General features: G+C 49.8%; 1 protein-coding gene across 1 annotated transcript; it reads left to right on the plus strand.

Moving 5' to 3' along the window:
- The first annotated feature begins 17,742 nt into the window (after positions 1-17,742).
- Positions 17,743-21,968, plus strand: NKX3-2 (NK3 homeobox 2). Its single transcript, XM_081572801.1, has 2 exons — positions 17,743-18,822; positions 20,366-21,968. Exons 1-2 carry the CDS (start codon positions 18,357-18,359, stop codon positions 20,896-20,898), a joined length of 999 nt encoding a protein of 332 aa, XP_081428927.1. The 5' UTR covers positions 17,743-18,356; the 3' UTR covers positions 20,899-21,968.
- Positions 21,969-23,914: the final 1,946 nt, after the last annotated feature.

Below are 23,914 nucleotides of genomic sequence, written 5' to 3' on the forward strand. Positions count from 1 at the left end.
CTTGAGTGTTAAGAATTTTTTTTTTCTCTATTTTAAAATGTCTCCCTGTGAAAGCTGTTTCATCTCTTTAAATAATTGGTCTTAGCTATACTGTTCCATTTGCACATTCAGACTTGAGTTGGCAATGGCCTCTCTCAGGAGAATTGAATGTTATATCTGGAAGGGGCTTCAGAGACAAGGAACATGATATGTTTGAATTTAACCAAAGCTCAAAATTCTAAAGTGATCTGTCTTAAAGTTAGTTAAGGGTAAGAAGCCAGACCAGGTTGCAAGACTCCATACTCCTAGGTGAACCATCTTTGCACTCGATGGTTCTAGGTTGGTTCCCCAGAATTGCTTATCCAAGGTGTTCTCCACGTGTGACTCAGTTTAATACCGCCCACCCTAGGCACAGCCTTACCAGATGGTGTAGCTGGGATGTAAGGGGGTGCAGCTCTCTTAACAAAGCTGAAAGCAAACATCAGCGCTGCATAAGGACTTGTCTGCTGGAGAGCTCAGCTGGGCCACTTCAGCTCCAGCGGTTCTGAAACCCATGTAGGGGGAGCGATTGCCCTGAGGGGCAATAGAAATACACACAAGTGGTTCTTGGCATCATGACGTTTGGCAACACTGGTCCACGTTTGTAGAAGGGAGGAGGACTGAAGTGCCAAGCATCCTACAAGACACAGGACAGCCCCCGACTCCACAGCCCGAAATGCCAGGGGCTTCCCCCTGAGAGCCCCCTGAGAAGCACAGCACACCACTTCAAACTCACGTTTCCCTGGTCTCAGCTTAGAGACGACCACGATGCCTCCCTGCTCCTCCGTAAAGAACCTGAACAGTGGCCCATCTGAGGAGCTGACATGAGGCTGGGCCCATCCGGTGAGGCGTCCCAAAGGGGCAGCGTGTCCCAGAGTGAAAGTGACGCGGCCAATTCCCCTGCAGCGGAAGCTGGCCCTTCCCACCCTGCTTCAGCCTCCTTCCTCAGGGTGATCCTGCTAGACCGCCATCACATGGACCCCTTCGGGACTAGACCCTACCAGCTCCGGCGTGCCAAGGCCGCCCATTAGAAATGGCCATCTGGAGATCTCACAGTGACAGCCAAGCTGGGACAGCCCTCCTGTCTTCTAACCCCAGGTCTGGGTTCTTTTCTGCCAAGCCCCATGGCGGGGAGGACAGGTCTTCCTACCTCCACAGCAGCTCACTGACGGCCGGATCATGAGACAGTGGCGGCGGTTTCCCAGATATCACGCTGATAAAACCTACCTGATCTGAGATGGGGTGGGAGCTGATTCCAGCCCAGTAATGTGTGTGTGTGTGTTTTACTTCTTTTATTTTCATGCACCACACACCGTGTGGGTTTTTAGTTCCCTGACCAGGGATTGAACCCACGTCCCCTGCACTGGAAGCACAAAATCAACTACTGGATCACCAGGGAGATCCCCTCAATGGTTTTATTTTCATTTGTTTTTTTATGCACTGTTCATTCCACATGCAAGAGCATCGTAACATTTCCTAAGATTGCAGCCGAGCTATTGTGCAGTCGAATCAAGAACAAGAACTTTTTGACCATACCCCGACAGAGGCATTTTTCTCAGGGGGAAGGAGATGGTTGTGTAGCCAGCGTCTTCCCACTGGGCCTGCTGTGCGGGAAGATGCACATCTGTGGTGCTTCTAGCCTGGCACCGGGGCCACAAGTGCGAGCCACAACCCCAAGGGTGGCCAGACGTGCAACACACAACTGTGAAGCACTGGGCTGCCGTCCTGCCCCACAGGACATATTGGATCAAGATGGCCCAGGGGTTTTCACTTCCCCAGGGTGGGAGCTCCAATGCAGGGAGCTACTGCTAACCCCATGGGGGTTATCTACACCTCCTCCTTCAGCAGGTTGTAATCTGTATATTTGTAGTTTAATACAGCAGCTACAGCCCGTAACACATTGAAAACATAGGCCAATACTATTAATAACTAGCACCTTGGCAGTTTTCTGCATGCCTCCAAGGTTACCACCATTCTAAATACAAGTTTATCACATTACTATATATGTATATATATATATATATATATATATATACACACACATCTGTAAGCAATATTTTAAGTTTTGAATACATTTTTAAACTGTAAATAGAATCCTATTTTAAGGGTCATTTGAGAGTTACTTTTTTCTTCTATGCTGTGCTTTGAAATTCATCCACAGTAATGTACATAGCTCCAGTTAGTACATCTTCAAGGCTGTATAGTATTCCATTGAAAGACTACATCACAATATACTAAGTTGTTCATTTGCCTGTTACTGGCCTTTAGGTTGCTTCTGGGTGGAACCGTGCTTCTGTGAATAGTCTGTGATATTTTGTGGGCAGCGCCTCCCAAACTTATCATTGTACACATAGAAAATGACATTTACAGTCACATCAAGGAAAGCAGAAAGAGCAGGCTGGGGACTGCCTGAGGCTACCATTAGCCTGTGAACCAGAGGCCACTCCGGCACGTCAAAGGCTAAAGGATGAATATATGTCCCCATTTTCCGCACTGAGACACACCAGCTTTCTGCTTCAGTGTCTGACAGCCGATTCCTGGAGTAAGCATATTTTCAGTTTCACAAGATAACGCCAGTTTGTTTCCCAAAGGCTTTTACTATGTTGTACTCCTACCAGTAGTGTGTTTCCTTCTCTTGACATTTGGTGAGATAGGACTTCCTGATTTTCGCCAATGGAGTGGATGTAAAATATCTCATTGTGGTCTTTATTTGCATTGCTTACCATCAATTGCTTTGGATGAACAACTTTTCATGCGTTTCTTTTCTATCCTTATTTCCTCTTTTGTGATAGGCCTGTTTATGTCATTTTCCCAATTGGTTCTTTGTGTTTTTCTTATTGATTTGTAGGAGCCCTTTATATATTAAAGATATATATTTATGCACTCTTTTATATAAAGTTATAAATATATTGAATATATCTTTATATTGTTGCTACTGTTTAGTCACTAAATTGTGTCTGACTCTTTGCAACCCCAGGGACTGTAGCCCACCAGGCTCTTCTGTCCATGGGATTTCCTAGGCAAGAACACTGGAGTTTGTTGCCATTTTCTTCTCCAGGGGATCTTCTGATCCATGGGTTGAACCCACGTCTCCTGCCTTGGCAGAGGGATTCTTTACCACTGAGTCACCAAGGAAGCCCATGTCTTTATGTATTGAACAATAAACCTTCATGTAAACCTGTTGCAAATACCACTCTGCCAAACACACACACACACACACACACAACAAGGGTTTGTCTTTCCACTTTCTTTACAATACTTTTTGGTTAATTTTAATGTAACAATATAAATTTCATTTTGTAATTAGATCTTGTTACATTTTAAGATTCAAGAGCAATTAGCTAACCTCCTAAAAGTTTTGAAGTTTTTGCCTCCCACGTTTAGATTACGGAGAAGAAAGCAAAAGCTGTATCAACCCATGGCCCAGGCAAGCCAAGTCTACAAAAGAATTCAGGCCAAACTCTCACAGTCACTGCTAGATTGTCAAAGATTCCCCGAGGCCAGAAGGATCTGGCTGAAAACAGCTCTCAGCCTATCAGTTGTCTGAGTCGTTCCTCCGTCCTGGGCCGGCTGCTGTCTCATCCTGGGTCTCCTCTCTCCACTGTCCCGGGGATGCCCTTCTGCACTCTCATCTTTGGGAGCCTCCTAGATCCGTATCCACATCTTCCTCTTGCTTGTTTGCTGCTGTGTTTTGATGAAGCCCCAGTATATTCTGAGAAATGGCCTCTCTATTAACACAAAGGACCAACTGTCAAATCAGATCCATCAGAGATCTTAGCCAGCACCAATCTTTACTAGCAATTTCAAGGACATAAGTAGTTGTTCAGCACCAGTGAAGCATAGGGATTGAGTACAGCCCCGAGTACTTCCCTTTCTCATTGGGACACTGATGTGCACAGATCAACACACGGAACTTCTAAAAATATACCTGCACCTACAGCACTAACACAGGAAAAAACCATGCTGGTCATGGAGTATCTATACCCAGATGGTTATAGAGCTTGTGTGATGTTTTCCCAGGAGCCAAGCCCCATAAATCAACGGATTTCAGAGAGTTTTGTGTGTGTTGTGCTATGGCTATAAGCAGCCCTGGAGAGACCAGGTACATCCTGCTGAAAGCGTTTCCTAAGTACCAGCTCTCTCACTAGCAAACACGATTCATTGTTTGCCTGGAGTCCAATCACTAGCAAATTTACAAGAATTTTTAACCTCAGATCACTTGTCTTTCTCAGAAGCACCCCCTCCGTGCTGGATGGAAGGCCTGATGCAAACCATATTCTTCCTACAATGTTACAAGAGATGATTTCAGACCTGTTTAAGTCATGGCCCAGCTATTGGAAACCATATCAGTTATTTATTAATACTAATACTGGCAGTTGATTTCAATACCTGTTAGAGAACTCAAAAGCAAAAGGGTAATACTGATATGATGCAGAGTAACTTCAGAAAGCAACCATTATCCCCACTCGGCTTGGGGAACAGAAAGATTGAGTTTGGTGGACAGCTAAAGGAGAAGCCAAAGAGCAGCGATGTGCAGACCCCTGCGGCGCGTGGTGAGAGTGGGGCCGGAATCTCTGAGACGGGACATTGTGGCTCTTCCTAGAGCGGGAGACAGAGTGGGGAATGGAGGTCAGTGTGACTGCCATCAACTGCTACCGCTGGAGTGCAGAAGCGCTGCTGGGGGAGGCTGACAAGAGTGACCGGACAAGGGGAAGCAAGTCCCTTCACCAACTTCAGCCTCCTAGTCTGTGCTTAGTACCCACAACTGGCAGAAGGAACCCAGAGAGTCAGATAGCTAAGGAGAAGTGGGGTTTGCAAGAGTCCCCGTTCAGCCACCACAGCGGGAAATACAGAAGGTAGATTTGGAATTAAGAGACAATAGCTTAATAACCTGGCAACTCACTCCAGTGTTCTTGCCTGGAGAATCCCAGGGATGGGGGAGCCTGGTGGGCTGCCGTCTATGGGGTCACACAGAGTCGGGCACGACTGAAGTGATTTAGCAGCAGCAGCAGCAGCTTAATAACCGGCACTCTTTTACACATACTTCAGCTTCAATATAAGAACAACTGGCTTGTGGATTTTCTTTATTCACTAGCAAGCTCAGCATTGCAGTTTAAGGATGCAGTTCAAGTTTGTAAGTAATCTAACATCTGGGTGCTTTGCTGCAGTGGAGCCTTGACAGATACCTCATACGCCATACTTTCTAAAGTGGAAACTCTATATTAACTTTTCAGATTCTCTGCAGAAACCGTCTGTGTTCTCATTCACTCAGGTTTTATCTCCTGAAGGATCAGCCTGTCCATTAGCTTTTAATAAATGTGCCCTCTGTGACCACTGGCAGAATCTGTCCCATGCTCTTTTTTTCAAATGTCATCTTTTCAAAATAAGTGTATCATCAGGGCTCAAAGTTGTGTTTATTTGCTGAAACCAATTTGTCAGTCTTCAACAAGTCTTACTTGAAAGAGTCAAATAACATTTTTGTTTCATCCCAAAGTAAGTATTCATCAAGAATTTGCCTTTCCCTATTTTGGGCTCATGTGTCTCTGTTTCCCCTCAAATACTGTTATTCATTTCATCCCTGTTATTTTGGGGTCCTCTAGTCCTTCAGAGAGATTCTTTCCCCAGTAAACATTCTTGGAATTTAAAAGGACATATAAATGGTCATTTCAGATTCTTTTTTTTTTAATTTTTATTTTACATTGGAATATAGTTGATTTATAATGTTGTGTTAGTTTCAAGAGTATAGCAAAGTGATTTATTTAGACATATACACATTCCTGGGTCAGGAAGATCCCCTGGAGAAGGAAACGGCAACCCACTCCAGTATTCTTGCCTGCACAAGCCCCAAGGACAGAGGAGCCTGAAGGGCTACAGTCCGTGGGGTCACAAAGAGTCCGACATGACTTAGTAACTAAACAGCAGCAGCATTCAGATTCCTTTCCCATATATGTTATTATACAATATCAAGTAGAGTTTCCTGAGCTACAAGTAGGTCCTTGATGACCTCTTTCATATGTAGTGGTGTGTAGGGACTTCCCTGGTCCGATGGTTGGGACTCCACTCTTCCACTATAGGTGGTACAGATTTGATTCCTGGTCAGGAAAAGAAGATTCCACGTGTAAATTATATACATATAAGGTATTATATAAGTTACATATATATATATATATGTAATAGTAGTGTGTATATGTTAATCCAACCTCCTGATTTATCCTTTCTCCCCTCCCCACATTTCCCTTTTGGTAACCAATTTGTTTTCATTAAGTCCGTGAGTCTCTTCCTGTGAGTTTTGTAAACACATTCATTTAAAATTAAAAAGAACATCTAGCCTTTACGTGAAATTCAAGTTCAATAAATCTGTCCACCCTCCACCCCCAGGACTCCCGCTTCCTCCCAAGCTGAATGTGGATGGATTCTAGAGAGAGGGCTTTTGAAACTGGGCTCAGAACCCTTTTCTGAATGTCCCCAGGGGTCCCCAGCCCTGGCTCACCGGCATGTGCACAGGGACTGCTTCTTCCTTTGACAGTCGCCAGGACAGCTCGGTCCTATCTGTTCGCTGGACATTGCATGAAGCCCAAGGGCTGCTCCTGGGTCCTGTTCATCTCTTCCTGTCTCTAGCCACACTCCCTCAGACGGAATGACAGAACTTGCTGTAATGCCGCGACATAAATCTCTCCTCCTAGCCTAACCCTCTGTCTCTGAGAGCACCGTCTTCTGGGCCTTTCCCCTTCAAAACCCAGTCCAAAACATCCCACGATGGAAATAAACATCTCCAAGTTAGGCCTCAGAAGATGATTTAACAACAACAAAAGAAACTGAAATATGGTATTTGTGTTAAAAGGCTAAGGGACCAGCTATGGAAGAGAGGAGGATGGCAAGCAGGCTGCCTTAGCAGGGATCCCAACACAGGGGCCACTTTCTTGAGTAAATCACTCGGCCTCTGTGCGTCTCAGAGCCTTCACCTGTAAATGGGAATTATCATACCTGTCCCTCTGATCTCAGGTTGTGTGAGGATGAAAGGAGACCACTCATTGAATAAATATCTGCTAAGAGTTGGACCATAAAGAAGGCTGAGTGCCGAAGAAATGCTTTCAAATTGTGGTGCTGGAGAAGACTCTTGAGAGTCCTTTGGACTGCAAGGAGATCAAACCAGTCCATCCTAAAGGAAATCAACCCTGAGTATTCATTGGAAGGACTAATGCTGAAGCTGAAGCTCCAATACTTCCACCATCTGATGTGAAGAGCCAACTCATTGGAAAAGACCCTGATGCTGGGAAAGATTGAAGTCAAAAGGAGAAGAGGGTGGCAGAGGGCAAGATGGTGAGATAGCATCACAGATGCAATGGACGTGAATTGGAACAAACTCTGGGAGACAGTGAAGGACAGAGGAGCCTGGCACGCTGCAGTCCATGGGGCTGCAAAGAGTTGGACACTCCTTAGCAATTGAACAATAAAGAGCCCACCATCCCAGGCCCATTCCAGGCACTGGTAACGCCTGGGTGAGTGTTCGCGAGGTTCATCCCGACAGCTGCCTTCAGCCTCAGAGTGGCTCATCCTCATGACTGAGTAGCATCCTATGCGGTGAATGTACCACACCTGCCTTATCTTCATCTTGATGAACACTGGAGAGTTGCCCGGTGTTTGGAAATCGGAAAATGAGGCTACGAGCATTTTAGCATCTTTTGGGGAAATGCCCTACGCATTCCTGTTGGGTCAGTTCCCTTTGAGTCTTCCTAACTATGTCAGAGAGAAAGTCTCAGGCCGGTGCTGGCGTGCTGTCATGCCTCTCTAGCTCCCGTCCATCTGTCTTTATAACAGATTGCCAAGCCCGGGCCCAGAGCCTTCAGCATCCTATTATATCGAGCCAGTTTACCAACATCATTTTATTGGCATTACATACATATATTTTTGAAAGATTGTATTTGGTAAGAGACTATCAATGCACCGTGTATGTATATATTTATATATAAACCTATTTGTTACTTATACAAACTTAATTTTTTTTAATGAGTTATTTTTAAAGTTTAAAAAGTCGTCATTTGGACACAAATGACCCTATCTACAAAATCAGACTCGCAGAACAGACCTGTGTTGCCAAGGGGGAGGGGAGGTAGGGGAAGGATAGAGTGGAAGTTTGAGGTTAGCAGGTGCAAACTAGTACATATGGAATGGATGAACAACGAGATCCTACTATACAACACCGAAATCTGTACTCAATATCCTGTGATTAGCCGTAATGGAAATAATATAAAAATGCATATGTATGTATAACTAATCATTTTTCTGTACAGCAGAAATTAACACAACATTGTAAATCAACTGTACTTGATTAAAAAAATAAGGTAGTCATTTTTTTTTAAAAAGTAGTCATTTAAATTAAGATATTAAATAGAGCCTTCCCAAGTGGCGCTAGTGGTAAAGAACTCACCTCCCAGTGCAGGAGAAATAAGAGACTTGGGTTCAGTCCCTGGATTGGGAAGATCCCCTGGAGGAGGGCACGGCAACCCACTCCAGTATTCTTGCCTGGAGAACCCCATGGACAGAGGAGCCTGGTGGGCTGCCGTCCATAGGGTTGCAAAGAGTTGGACATGACTAAAGAAAACTTTACATTCACACACACTAAAGAAATAGAGATTATAGATGGATACATGCAGAGGGCAAAAATGTGAAAAGAGGTTGCAAAGGGTTGTAATTTAAGAAATGCTACCCTAAAAAAGTCACTCTTTTCAATCAGTTCAGTTCAGTTTAGTCACTCAGTTGTGTCTAACTCTTTGCGACCCCATGAACTGCAGCACGCCAGGCCTCCCTGTCCATCACCAACTCCCAGAGTTTACCCAAACCCATGTCCATTGAGTCAATGATGTCATCCAGCCATCTCATCATCTGTCGTCCCCTTCTCCTGCCCTCAATTTTTCCCAGCAGCATCACACCTATTTTTTTGATCACTACCGAGTGGCAACTTGCCCAGATGAGTCAGTTTAATTAAAGACAAGTGCTCAAGTTGGGGACACAGACATATCATTCTAAAATAAAGGCTTTCCACTCTTTCTCTGCTCAACATTATGTAACAATCTAAATGGGAAAAGAATTTGAAAAAGATTAGATATATGTATATGTATAACCAAATCACTGCTGTACACCCAAAACTAACACAACGCTGTTAATCAACTATCTATGTGTGTGTGAGTCGTTCAGTCGTGTCCAACTCTTTGTGACCCCATGGACTGTCGCCCTCCAGGCTCCTCTGTCCATGGGATTCCCCAGACAAGAATACTGGAGTGGGTTGCCATTCCCTTCTCCAGAGGATCTTCCCAACCCAGGGATCAAACCTGGGTCTCCTGCATTGCAGGCAGATTCTTGGCCATATAAAATTTAAAAAAAAAAAAAAGTGGATTTCCTCATTTTGAGAAGGAACAGGTCACAATAGGTAGGGATGGGAAACTCCCAGAAGGACTTAGAACAAAAGGAATGTGCAAGCTGAGCCAGGCAGGTGGAGAACAGTATCGTGTTAAAAATTGCACATTTTCTTGTTTCCATTTTCCTTGCCAGACCTGGTGGGTCAGTAGGGCCTCGACAATGAGGACTAGGACAGCATGTAGGCAAGAAGAATAGGAGGGAAGGTTTGGAGAAGTTTCAGAGGAACATCAGGGAATCACTGGACCCCTCCAGAAGTCACTGCCTCTACCATCACCCTTGACCTCAGTGTCACTGAGAACCTGTGGGCCTCTTGGAACTTGACCCAAATTGCTGACCACTCGTCTTTCCTACTCACGTTCCTAACACTCAGATTCCAGCAAGTGTTGTCCTCTTTCCAACTTCTAACTCCATTGATCCTGAATTGATCAATCACTTTCCTTGTGTCATTATTTTTGCCCTGATTCAGCTTAGGTTCCATGATGCTAAACCCTCTCCTGCCAACCCTCTCCCTCTCCCTGGCTGTTCTTGTTAATGGCCCCGCAATGCCAGACACTCAGTAGCCCAGCTGTCTGCCCACCCTTCGCTGGGGTTGTGTGTGTGTGTGTGTTTCCCTGAGCAGGGGGATATTGCTGGAGAAATGCACACACCTGCGCTGACCAGTCACGCTTTAAGGTCACAGACATGAACCTCAAATACACCCCTACTCCTGCTCAGCTGCTCCACATCGCTACCCTGATTTCTTCCCCACCCATTGTTGCAATGGCTTTTCACACCTTCCCTCTGTCTCCTGAAGCATCCTGGCCCCACTCTGTGATCAGCTTGCCTCATATTTGTTGAGTGAATTAAACAAAGAAGCCTTTAAAAATTTTTATTGAAGTGTAGCTGATTTCCAATGTTGTTAATTTCTGCTTACAGAAAAGTGATTCAGTTATACACGTGTATACGTTCTTTTTTATATTCTTTTCCATTATGATTTGTCACAAGATATGAAATATAGTTCTTTGTGCTATACAGTAAGACCTTGTTGCTTTATCCATCTCATATATAATAGTTTGCATCCTCTAGTCCCAAACTCCCAATCCTTCCCTCACCCACCCACCTTCCCCTTGGCAACCATGTCTGTAAGTCTGTTTTGTTTTGTAGATTTGTTCACTTGTGCTATATAGATTCCACATATAAGTGATATCATGTGGTATTTGTCTTTTTCTGGCTTACTTCAGCTAGTATGATCATCTCTAGCTACATCCATGTTGTTGCAAATGGCATTATTTCATTCCTTTTGATGGCTGAGTAATATTCTATTGTATATATATACTACATCTTCTTTATCCATTCATCTGTCAGTGGGCTTTTAAGCTGCTTTCACATCTTGGCTATTATAAATACTGTTGCAATGAACATTGGGGTTCATGTATCTTTTCAAATTATGGTTTTGCCTGAGTGTATGTCTCAAAGTGGGACTGCTGGATCATATGGCAACTCTATTTTTCACTTTTTGTGAAACCTCCATACTGTTTTCCACAGTGGCTACACCAATTTACATTCCCACCGACAGTGTAGGAGGGTTTCCTTTTCTGCACACACCTGCCAACACTTGTCATTTGCTGTCTTTTTGGTGCTGGCCATTCTGACATTCTGCAACTCGAATACTTTGGCCACCCGATGTGAAGAACTGACTCATTGGAAAAGACCCTGATGCTGAGAAAGATTGAAGGCGCGAGGAGAAGGGGACCACAGAGGATGAGATGGTTGGATGGCATCACCGACTCTATGGACAAGAGTTTGAGTAAGCTCCAGAAATTGGTGATGGACAGGGACGCCTGGCATGCTGCAGTCCATGGGGTCGCAAAGAGCTGGACACAACTAAGTGACTGAACTGACTGATTCTGACAGTGCTATTTTAACAAGATACTGGTCTCCACCTGCTACAGTCCATGGGGCTCACAAAGAATTGGACATGACGCAGCAACTAAGCACAAATAATTAGTTATGTTGAGGTTTCTCAAATAACTTCAGATACATTGACTTTTTTTTTTTTTTGGCTCACACGATCTCAGATTCCCAGCCAGGAATTGAACCTGGGCCATGGCACCCCACTCCAGTACTCTTGCCTGGAAAATCCCATGGATGGAGGAGCCTGGTAGGCTACAGTCCATGGGGTCGCTAAGAGTTGGACACGACTGAGTGACTTCACTTTCACTTTTCACTTTCATGCACTGGAGAAGGGAATGGCAACCCACTCCAGCGTTCTTGCCTGGAGAATCCCGGGGACGGCGGAGCCTGGTGGGCTGCCGTCTATGGGGTCACACAGAGTCGGACACGACTGAAGTGACTTAGCATAGCATAGCATGGCAAGTGAAAGCCCGGAATCTTAACCGCAAGGCCACCAGGAAACATTCTCAAATAACTATCTTTTCCATAAGATCTTATAGAAAAACCCAAATGAACTTTTTGGCCAATACAATAAAAATAGTTACCATATGATCCAGTAATTCCACTCCTGGCTATACAAATGAAGAACATAAAAAGAGTAATTTGAAAAGATACATGTTCACAGCAGCTTACAATAGCTAAGTAAGCAATAGTGTCCATCAACAGATGAGTGGATAAGGAAGACGTGATACATACATGCACAAAAACACAAGAATATTACTCAGTGATAAAAAAAGAATGAAATTTTGCCATTTGTAACAACACAGATGGACTTGGAGAGTGTTGTGCTTAGTGAAGTAAATCAGATAGAGAAAGACAAATACTGTAAGTGTTCACGTATATGTGGAATCTAGAAAATAAAAGAAACGAGCATAATAACAGAACAGAAACAGACTCACAGATACGGAGAACAAAGTAGTGTTACCAGTGGGGGGAGGGGTGGGGAAGGGGCAAGGCAGGCAAGGGGATTAAGAGGTACAAACTTCTAGGTATAGAATAAATAACACACAAGAATGCAATGTACAGCACAGGAAATAGAATGAATATTTCATAATCACTTTAAATGGAGTACATACAAATACCAAATCACTATGTTATATGCCTGAAACTAACGACTCTACTTATGTAAAAGCATAAGTTTAAAAAAGGAAGAAAAAAAAAAAGAGAAGAAAGATTTAAAAATGTAATAGTCAAAATTACCCTCTGTCACATCACTCTAATCTCACGTCTGCTGTTTCCTCCACTGCTTCACGCAGGCATTGTTTTCTTGATGGTATTTCTCCACTCGAATGTTAGCCTATTAAGAGTAGCACCTTAACTGGTGGTGAGCCCCAGCACTTAGAACAGTGCTGAGACACGGTAAACATTCAGGAAACACTCATTTACCTTAAATGAATGACAGAAAGAAACCTCAGGAAGGGAAATTGGTTGGAAAATTTTGTAAGGGGAACCCAGCACAATACCATGAAGGCCCCCAGAATAGTTACTTAGAGACAGAAATACGGAGCACATAGCATCATCTGACTTACTCAGTCACCTGCTTCTTTCTCCTTAGCCCTCGCCCAAATACCACCATCACCCACCCACTGTCTGATAACCCAAATAAAAAAAAAAATTATCCGAGAGACAAGACGGACTTGTTTGCAATGTATGAACTTGCTAATGTTTAGGGTGAAACACCCCCATTAGTCTCATGAAGAAGTTAAGTTCTGGAAAAAAGAAAAACCTGCCTATGACTCCAGTATATCACATAGACTGTATGTACCTTAAATGGCCATCCAGCGGGTGCTCGACGGGTCCAGTTTCGCAAGAGAGGCAGCAGAGAAGAACCCAGATGTTAGATCAAGGGGTCTCTGGTTCTCACTACAACCGCCCCACCCGCCACCTTTTCCCCCTGCCCTTGAGGGATGTGAGTCTTCAGTAGGGGGCCAGACGGTGTCTGGGTGAGTTTTTAAAATGCAACACCTCAGCTATTATATCTCCAATAACTTGAGACTGCGTAAACATTAAAACTTTCCGTGTTAAGGAAACCAACATTCTCTTGGCTCTACTTGAAGACGCTTCTCTACGTTGGTACCGGCACAGCCATCAGAGGTGTCCGCTAGATGGCGCTCGTCCTCCACTGTACCCAGGCGGGGCCGGCAGTTGGTACCTTTCTTTGTAAAAACTGAGAGGTGATTTCTAACTCTGGCTTTTTACAGGTAAGAAAACTAGCTCCAAAGGAAACACAACTTTCATGAGGCCGTATCGCATCATCTCAAAGCCTCGAGCAAAACTCAGGTCCCCATATTTCTAAACTTAGTGAACTTTCATCACCTGGCTGTCTCCCTCAACACACAGTTTAGTTTGTTGATTAAAATAATAATGGCGTGTTTCTTTCTTTCTTCATAACAAGGTTTAGGTTCAGATCCACAGGCCTTGGGCTTCCCTGATGGCTCAGATGGTAAAGATCTGCCTTCAGTGAAAGAGACCCGGGTTCAATCCCTGGGTTGGGAAGATCCGCTGGAGAAGGAAATGGAAACCCACTCCCGTATTCTTACCTGGGAAATCCCGTGGACATAGGAGCCTGGCGGGCTACAGTCCATGGGGTTGCAAAGAGTTGGAGAGGAGTGAGCACATGAACCAGAGACTAACACTTCACTTCACCACAGGCCTTAGCATTCTTTATTTTCAAAAATACAAAACAGAAAAAAATGGTTAGATTTGACTGCCTAAATTCTTTGATTTCCTTAAGTTTGAAGTTCCTTTCCTGATGAATGTAGCACAGAAATAAATAAGGAAGATGATGGGAAACCTTTAACGAGAATAAAGGTAAAGGTTTATGGGAGAGGGGAGAGCTGTTAGAATAGAAAACCCAACTGAGTTGGCATTACAAAGTCAGATCTGAATCTTGAGTTAACTGCTTAGTGATGGCGAAGTCATGTAAACTCACTCCATGAGTCTCAGCTTACTCATCTGTAAAATAGGGATGATAATGTTTTCCAACCTCAGGGAAATGTAGATTAAGCTAAGCAATAAGCTGCGATCCCGGCACATTGTTGGTGAGCAGCAATTGTTTAAATATGAAACTTCCTCGGCCCATAGTAATGGTCCGATGATACACCTGGACCACGTGCGTGAAAAATCCTTGTGGGGCCTGAATGCGGATGACTTAGGAACCCAGGAGCCAGGGTCTGCTGGCCGGGACAGTGGCCTGTCGCTTGATGTCCAGGGTGCTTCGGCCGCGTGGAGTGACCTCCAGAGCCTGCGGACGGGGACAGGGGGTAATTCCCGGGCACAGACAGCCTGGATCTGGCTCCAACGAGGCAGTCCTGCGTGGCGCCCTTTCCCCGCGCTTCAGCCAGCGCAGCATAGCATCGGCCTCGAAGAGAACCGGGTACAAACTCTCGGGTTAAAGGACTGGAAACCCTGGCCCAGAGACAGCAGGTGAATCCGGCCACGGCCACTGGCGTCTGAGGGACCCGCATGGCTTCCCACTGCGAAGCAGCCTCCTGCGCTGGCCATCGCGCCTCCCGCGTCTGCCCGCATCCTGCCCGGAGCGCAGGTGGAAGGCGGCAGGGGCGCGGCGCGCGGGGGCACCGCGGGAACATCCCGGAGGACGCGGGCCGGGAGGAGAGCGGGAGTGTGCGCGGCAGCTCGCGGCGCGCGCCCGCCCGAGAGCTGGGGTTTCTCCCCCATCGCCGACCCCGCGGCTCTCCCACCCTCACTGCGCGCGGTGCCCCGGCCCGCGGAAGCCTCACCCTCCGACGGCGCTTCGGCGGCTAGGGGTTAGAGGGTATGGCACGCAGGCGGCGTGCAGGAACCAAACTGCAAACTAGGAAGGGTGGTGGAGGATGAGCAGGGAAAGGAAAGAGAGAAGATGAAGACAGCTGGGCGAGAGGCCGGGAGGGTGCAGAGCGAGCCGAGCGCCTCCCCGAAGACCGGCCGACCGCCGGGAGCTCCAGGGCTCCGCAGATTCCCGTGGTCGGCCGGGCCGGAGCTCGGAACTGATCGAACCTCGGGCGCGGTCGGGCAGCCGTGGATTCCTCGGAGTTCACGGTCAAGCGCGCAGTAAATCGCCCTCTCGGAGCTGAGAGCCGAGCCCCGGTGCGCCCGCGCGGACGCGCCCAGGTCCCCCAATCTCCAGACCAGCGGCAAGCGCTGGACTGCTGCGCCCTCGCCACATACCCCTCACTCGTCGGCCCTGATTCTGCAGGGCATGTACCTGGGAAATCTCTTTGCATCCGTCCACCTCTGCTCACCGGCCCCCAAAGCCTCCTCGTTCCCACCCAACACCACCATCACCTTCTACTTGTAGTTCCAGACCTGCGAGCTTCCTCTCCGCCAACACTCCCGGCCCTGCCTGCAGCCATTCCCTGGACCTAAAGGTTAATTGGCCGCCGCAGTGGCCCGAGATGACTCCATCCCTTGCTGTGCGCTTCCTGAAGACTCTTTCTTATATCCCGAGCACACACCAAAAGAAAAAAAAGAAAATAAAACTCAAAGTCATCGAACTACATCCTTCGAAGCTTTGAAAAATCTCTACCCAAGCCTGTGGCACGGGGTATATTCTACTTTGATTTAGGGTTCTTTAAAAAAACATTGGGAGTGGTGGTTATATATTCAAGCAAGTCCTTGTGTAGCTCCCAAACTCACTCTAACACTTGGTCATTCAACCCCCCAGCATCTCTGCGTGTTTGTCTCCATCAAGTCCTAACCCCACAAAGGGATGGCTGTCTGCGACACACAGTTCACACCTGCTCGCTTCTCTCCTTCTGGGCGATTCTTGTCCATCTCCTCCTCAACTCGCCCCCAGAGAGGAACAACAAATTGTCTGAGGCGGTGGGAGGGGGGCGTAACTTAAAGGATAAGTGAAGGTCAGCGGGAGGAAGGAAAGAACGGTTTTCTTTTGAAACGTCGTGTGCCTTCAGTTCTGTTCCCCTCCGGGCCTGCAGAGCGTTCTGTTCCTTACACTTGCAGCCGACCGACACCAAATTGAAACATCTTTCCCAGAAAACTGAAGTAGTCGCATAGAACTATTAAAGGGCAATGACCTCTCCCAAGGGTAAGGTTTTCTTCCCCCTTCCCTGCCCAAACACCACAGGATCTGCACTGGAGTGTGTTTGGGATGCGAGAGAGCATCACGTGGCTGAAATGCTGTAAAGTATAGATGCTGCGAAACCCTCCACTGGCCCTGCAAACTGCTCATGTGTGGATTTCATCCTGCGGTGCAGAACAAGAACCACAAAGAAAGGAAGCTAACAAGGGCGAATATTATTTGTTTTAGTGGCACCAAAAATACCAATCCCAGCAATTTAAATTAAATTAAAATCACTGAATTAAAATCACAGCTCTTTAAGCTTATTTAATGGTTCAAATTGTGTATTTGGTTTTAACTTAAACCTCTGTTAAAAATTTATAGAAGATGATGAAGTATGTTCCTTGAGTAAAGTATTTATTTAAAAGTTAATAATATAAATAGAGTAACAAGTGTTTTGAGATACCCACAATATTTGTGTTTCTTAGCCTGGCTTCTTCTACTATATAAAACAATTCACTACTCATTTTTAAAAAGAGCATTAATGTCATTAGTTCAGGATCTCTACTTTGGTAATTCCCAGATATTCTTTTAAACAAAAATATGTTTTTCAACTCACAAGTTGAAAAACTATTTCAAGAACAAACAGAAAGTTTCCATTTTCTTCCTCGTGTAAAATTGTACAAACTCCAAGTACATTCAGTATTGACCGCCCAGAGAAATGATAGCTGAATTTCCAGAAACTCCCAAAGATGCCCTCCAATTTCTTGCCTGACTTTAGCTCTATCTGTCCCATCTTCTCCTTTTTCATGCCTCTCCAGAAACTGAATCAAATACAACCCGGTGAGGAAAGAAAACTATTCCTAGAGTGACTTTTTGTTCATTCATTATTTCAGAGAAAAGAATGAGCCGTGAGGAAGCCGCGAAACTGGAAGGGGGAAAGAAGCAGCAATTTATTCTTCCAATCTATAAACCTCCCTAGAGAACAGAAACTAAGCGGACGATTTAAGGAACTGCGTTAACTTGGGTTTTCCTCCCAGATCAGACTCAACTAAATATCGCGCTCCATAAAAGTGCCAGAATAGGTAAGAAGCCGTGGTCTAGGTGGCTGAGCGTCCCTGCGGCTGGAGGATGATGCTTCGAGGACCAGACTTGGGAGAAAAGGGGTTAAGTCAGACCCTGACTTTCTCGGAGCAACGTGCCCAGTTTTGTCCGTTCAAGTCAACGTCGCCCAGGAGGAGCCAACCAATGGGCGGCCGGGAGGGCCCGGGACCGCCCCCCGAAGGGGCGTGGCCTGAGGCTGTCACTCAGCAGTGAGGAATGACACCCGGGCGGGAGGGGGGGTGGACGGTGGAACGCTGGGGAAGGAAAGAGAGAAGAAACAGATAAAACCAGGACAGGGGGTAACAAGGTGCCCCGCGCCTCTCGGAATCCTGCGGCCGCCGCCGCCGCCGCCGCGGGTGGGCTCCGGAAGAGCCGGCCCAGCAGGGCTTGGAGACAACGATCCAAGGAGCGAAATCCTGCAGGCGGGGAAGGAAGAGACCAGAGGCGCAAAGAAAAAGTGACTCGGGCCGTGCGCCCCGGAGGCGCTGGAGGGGGACTGCAGCCGCGGAGGGGGACCTCGCCGATTCTCCCCTCCCCACCCCAAGTCCACCGAGGGCCAGACCCCGGCCCGCCCCTAAGGGAGACTAATCCAGCCGAGCTGCGAAAGGAGAACTTCTGGCGCTGGATTGGGGGGGAGGGGGGTCCCCGGGTGGGGTGGGCCTCGGAAGTAGGGGTGAGGGTCGGCGCTGATCCCGGGCCCGTGGGGGGCGGAGGCTGCTGGGCAGCGCAGGAGTGGGCTGCAAGGGCCTCGCGCGCGCACCGGGCTCACTGGCGCTGCAGCGGCCCCCTTGCGCTCCATCCAGCTCGGAGCTGCCCGCGCGCCCCAGCCGCCCGCCCGCCCGGCCGGCCGCTTCGGCCCGCGGCTCTGATGGCTGTGCGCGGCGCCAACACCTTGACGCCCTTCTCCATCCAGGCGATCCTCAACAAGAAAGAGGAGCGCGGCGGGCTGCCCGCGACCGAGGGGCGCTCGGTACCCGGGGGCACAGCGGTGGCAGTGGCTTCGGCGCCCGCAGTCTGTTGCTGGCGGCTCTTTGGGGAGACAGACGCGGGTGCGCTGGGGGGCGCCGAGGACTCTCTGCTAGCGTCGCCTGCGGGGACCAGAACGGCTGCGGGGCGGACCGCGGAGAGCCCGGGCGGCTGGGACTCTGACTCGGCGCTGAGCGAGGAGAACGAGGGCGGCCGGCGCTGCGCGGACCAGCCGGGGGCCAGCGGGGCCTGCCGTGCAGGGGCGACACTGGGCCTCGGCCAGCCAGTCTGCGAGCTGCCCGCCGCCAAGGACCTGGAGGAGGAAGCCGCAGGCCGGAGCGACAGTGAGATGTCGGCCAGCGTCTCAGGTTTGGCCGAAGCTTCGCTGGGAAAGGGGGCCGGGCTGAGGGGCTGGGCAAAGAGGACAACCGCGCAGAGTGAGGTGGGCGCGCTGTGAGCATCCCGTGCCCTGGGCCCCCCGCGTTCGCCAAGACCCTTAGCTCTGCGCGCTGGTGCGGGCTGCTCTAACCCTCCGGCCACTGAGTCCCAGAGAGGGCGGATGGGGTGAAGTCTCAGACGACGACCTCGGGCAGTGTGCTTTAGAACCGAGTGGGAGGGAACCACTGCCTTGAGTCCATCGCCAGTCCCTTCGGTTGAGTCTGTCTCCAAATCCCCGAAATCAAGGAAAGGGAACAGGCAGCGGCCCAGAGACTTTGGGGAGCTAGTAACCTGGGCCTGGAGACCTTGGGGAGCCAGTACCCTGGGCCTGGCCCAGAGAGCAGTTATTGTTTAGTCTCTAAGTCCTGTCCGACTCTTTGTGACCCCCATGGACTGTAGCCCGTCAGGTTCCTCTGTCCATGGGATCCTCCAGGTAAGCATACTGGAGTTGGTTGCCATTTCCTTCTTCAAGGCCCAGAGATCAGAGATGCTCCCAGTCCAAGGTCCCAGAGCACGGAAGGGCAGCTCAAAGATAGGTAGCAAGGGATAACATTCAAGTGGGCCGGAAGCCAACCAAGCCGGAGCTTTGGAAAGAGGGTTTGTGTAGCTTTCTCAGACCCCAGGCGAGGGAGAGCTGTGCCGGGCTGAGAACCCAAGAGCTGGAGGTAACCCCGCAGCCAGCAGAATGCAGCCGGGCTCGGTTTAGGTCTTCCCAAACCCAGAAAGGAGAGGGCCCTCCTCAGCCACGAGCTGGCACGCCCTATGGTCAGAAAGACCCCCATGCCTGCCCTTTCGGTTGGACGGTGTAGGCCTCAAATGTGGGCTCCAATCGAACAGTATCCGCTGCAGGCCGAAGTGCTGGACCTCAGCTAGGGTGCAGCCGGTGGAGCAAGGAAGGGACCCAGGAGCAGGCATCGGATTAGGGTCTAAGGATTCGAAGCAGGGACACCCCTCAACCCCCAGCCTTCCTTTTATCCCCTTTCGAAGGGCGAGGGAGAAACCTACCCACGGCCTTGGTAGTAGCCTGTTGCCGCAGCCCGCGTGTGTGCTGTCGCGATGCGTGTGTGCGCGCGCGACGTGGCGGGTGAACCCAGGGAGAGAGTCCCGGGGTTCTAGGGCTGAGAGCAGAGAAGATTTGGGGGGACGCTCAGGCCCCATGTCCCCATTTGCTGAGGGGCGCCCGGAGGAGCTCAGAAAAGGCAGGGAGCTGGATCTTGGCCGCACAGCGTTGGTACAGCGGCCGAGTCCCTTGCCGGCTCACAACAAGACTAGAGGCAGGATGCGACTGGGACAGAGTTGTAAGACTCGCCTCCTGAACCGCGGCTTCCAGGCCCACCCCACCACTCCGGCGGGATCAAAGTGTATATCCCGCCCCCCAACCCAACCCCTAACCCCCACGCCAGCGGTTGAGGCCAGACCTCACTCCTCGGCGGCGCTCACACTGTCTTGTTTCTGTTCCCACCGGGTCCGCAGGCGACCGCAGCCCGAGGGCAGAGGACGACGGGGTTGGCCCGGGAGGCCCACGCGTGCCCACGCTGTGCAGCGGCGGCGGCGGCGGCGGCGGCAGGCCGGCGGGCGGCGCGGAGGAGGAGGAGGGGCCCGCGGCGCCCAAGCCCCGCAAGAAGCGTTCGCGCGCCGCCTTCTCGCACGCTCAGGTCTTCGAGCTGGAGCGTCGCTTCAACCACCAGCGCTACCTGTCCGGGCCCGAGCGCGCAGACCTGGCCGCGTCGCTGAAGCTCACTGAGACGCAGGTGAAGATCTGGTTCCAGAACCGTCGCTACAAGACCAAGCGCCGGCAGATGGCTGCCGACCTGCTGGCCTCGGCGCCCGCCGCCAAGAAGGTGGCGGTGAAGGTGCTGGTCCGCGACGACCAGAGACAGTACCTGCCCGGAGAGGTGCTGCGACCACCCTCGCTGTTGCCCCTGCAGCCTTCCTACTATTACCCTTATTACTGCCTCCCCGGCTGGGCGCTCTCCACGTGCGCGGCCGCCGCAGGCACCCAGTGAGCCGGCCTGCGGTGAGGCCACGAAGGATCCTAGCGCCCCAGCTCCGGACGGGCGCTGATGCCCCTGCAGGGTTGTGCCCCTTACAGGGGCGCCCCGCCGAGGGGGCGGCAGGTGGAGGATGAAATCCAGCCCGGCCCCTCTCTCCAGGACGTGCGCCCTGGTCACGGGGACTGGGTCTACCCAGCGGGGGGCGCCTTTTTTTCTAGTTGGAACAGAGGCATCCTATGGCCTAGGGACCCGGTGTTCCCTCGTCCCCACTTGCTGGGAAGCCCTCGGACACTATTTATTACCACCGCACTGTTGGATTTGGGTTATCTCTGCCTGGGGATGTCCTTTCCCAGAGCGGAGAGAGCTCCTGGAGACCGCGGAAGCCTGAATCCCAGCATGTCAGGCCTGCCGGGAGCTTCGTGCGCTAGGCCACACTAGTTCATGGTATCCATGCTACCAATCTATGTGTATCTACATATCTATTATTTTTGGACATCGCATTTGTTACAAAGGGGTGCGGAAACCCGGGCAGTCCCCAAGGAGCCCCAGGCTAGGGGTTCATTGAACCGTGAAGTGCTTGGTTTGCGGGCTCGGCTGGGGGCGCCTGATTGGGCGCTGAATGTATGGAAGGGAGCCTCCGGGCACTGGGCAGGGCACGGCCCGGCGTCTTCCCTCTCGGAGTCCAGGGGCTGCGACCAACCCGGGCAGCTCCTGGAAGCCCCTGAACCATGAGAGAGAGCAAACCAGGAGTCCTTCACAGAACTTTCCTTTCTTTCTTTTCCTTTCTCTCTCTCTCTTTTTTAAGGAGGTTAAAACGTGTAGCACTTTGCAGTTGTTTGTATTCAAATGACGGTTGTTTTTGTATTCAATGTGAATATCCTCTCCTCCGCTGCCCTCAGCAGTGCGGCCGCTGGGCCCTGTCTCCACCCTTAACCCTCCGAAACTCCTGCGTCGGGACACGGGTTCTCCCATCCCTGTCCCTAAGACAGGTGACCCTGTCAACCTCGCCGCTTGTCGCCTCCTTAAGGGCACTGTGCACTCAGCTAGAGTATTAACTTTAAAAAGATTTGTGAAATTTGGAAGCTCTATTCGTTGTATTTTTTTCCCCTTTTAATTTATAAACTTTTAGTTTAACATGCCCTCCCAGACGCTGTGTGTTCTCTAGCCTCCTTCTGTCCGGCTTTGGGGGAACCAGTAACGTGGGCTCAGTCTACCATTCAGCCCTCTCCAGGAGTTCTGCCCCCGACCACAGAAGCCGCCAGGCTCCTCACCTCCAGGAAGGGTTTAAACCCGCGCCACTCAGGGAATCGCTATTTCTGGGACTTTTGCAGGAGTCACAGAGGAATCCCAGTGAATCCAGAGCAAATGCCTAAGATTCCCCTTTCCCCTCTGAGGGCACTAGTGTGTCAGAGTCTGGGAAGCGTCCAGAGTTGAATGAAAGCCGCTCAGTCCTGTCCGACTCTTGGCGATCCCAGGGACTGTAGCCCACCAGGCTCCTCTGTCCATGGAATTCTCCAGGAAAGAACACTGGAGTGGGCTGCCATTCCCTTCTCCAGAGCAGAACCCGCTGCCAATTTCCACGCCCACCCCAATCTGTACCCAACCCTAACCTGTTCACTCCTCCACCTGCCGGCATCCTGTCTGCTTTTGATTTTCTGAGAGTTTGCTCTAAGTGATCCTATTATTATTTCATTTCCAGACTAGGCTAGCAAAAACTCTGAATTCTGAACCGATTAGGGGTGAAGGAAGAGCTAAAAAGTTGTCTCCTCTACTTTGACCCCTGCCAGGTGCTAATGACCCTGCACCTTGCTTCAAAGCGTTCCCACTCACTCCCCCAAGGACACATCTTCATTTGGTGCACACAGAAGCCCACCGTGGGAGCAGAGGATGGGCAGGGCGACGCTTATTTATTACCCCATTTTAGAGATGAAGTGTGCCCAGCCAGCGTTCCCCAGAATGACTCTCCAGATGCCAAGGACTCACCGGTGTCAACCGCTCACTGCTATGCGCCCCTCATGTCGGGTCCCGGGCGAGCCAGGAAGAGTTAATGCCACATTGCAGGCGCCGAGGCCTTCAGTCCACGGCCCAGCTGGGAAAACGCTGAAACCCAGGGCGAGCTAACTTTCAATTTCACCCGGAGCGGGTAGGCCAGCACGCTGTCCTCCCCTGCCTGCGGTCCGACCCTCCGACCTAGGCACCCACACGCCTCGCTTCTGCCACCCTTCGTCCGGCGGGGCCAGCGAGTCCCAAGCAAAGTTTTGCGAAAATGATTCTTGCTTCTGGAAACAGAGAGACGCCAAGGAAAAAGCAAACGGCCTCAGCATATGCACACCCTCGTCCTCAAGTCCGGCTCCCTTCCAAAGGGTTCCTGCGGTCATTTGGTTTCTTTTTGATACCTTTTGAAATTCCCTTTTAATCGCATCATTAATCACGAATGCATTTTCCTTACATAAAATTAGAACATTTCGGATAATGCTAGAATCTCCTCTCTGCTCTCCAGAGATCTTGGGGGGAGGAGGGGAGGCTTTCCCCCCTCCTTCTGGAAACCTCAGTAGTTTGTGGCCACGTCCTGAGACTGTAGTTTGTTCTCCGTCCTGGCGAATTCGGAGTCCAGAGGACTGGGGAGTTTCTTAGGCAGGCGGGGTCGCCCCCCTTCCCTTCCTTGAGCCTCTCGGGGCTCCCGGCCTGGGTCGGTTCTACTGGGTTGGCTCGAGTCGCCCGGGAAACCTGACTCAAACGAATTCAGTTTGACCTGAATTGTTGCAGTTTCACTCTGAGCTGCCCTGCCGCTGGCGTTGGCGTGAGGCTGTAAGATCTGATTCCAGGAGCTGGAGCCGGTCTCCGAGTCCAGCCTGCCCTCCGACAATTTCCCACCGCATTTCACAACCCAAGATGGAAGTCTTTACCTGGGCCCCAGGCCGCAGACGCAGCTTTTCTGTTGGAGATTTTCGAAATTACTTTATTTCCTTTTCCTTCTCAACTCCCACCCCAGCCCTTTCTTTAAAGGCGAGAAAGTCAGTCTTGCTTT

The sequence above is a fragment of the Giraffa tippelskirchi genome, chromosome 1 (assembly GCF_054371585.1).
Source record: "Giraffa tippelskirchi isolate mGirTip1 chromosome 1, T2T-mGirTip1v1.2.pri, whole genome shotgun sequence".
Lineage (NCBI taxonomy): Eukaryota > Metazoa > Chordata > Mammalia > Artiodactyla > Giraffidae > Giraffa > Giraffa tippelskirchi.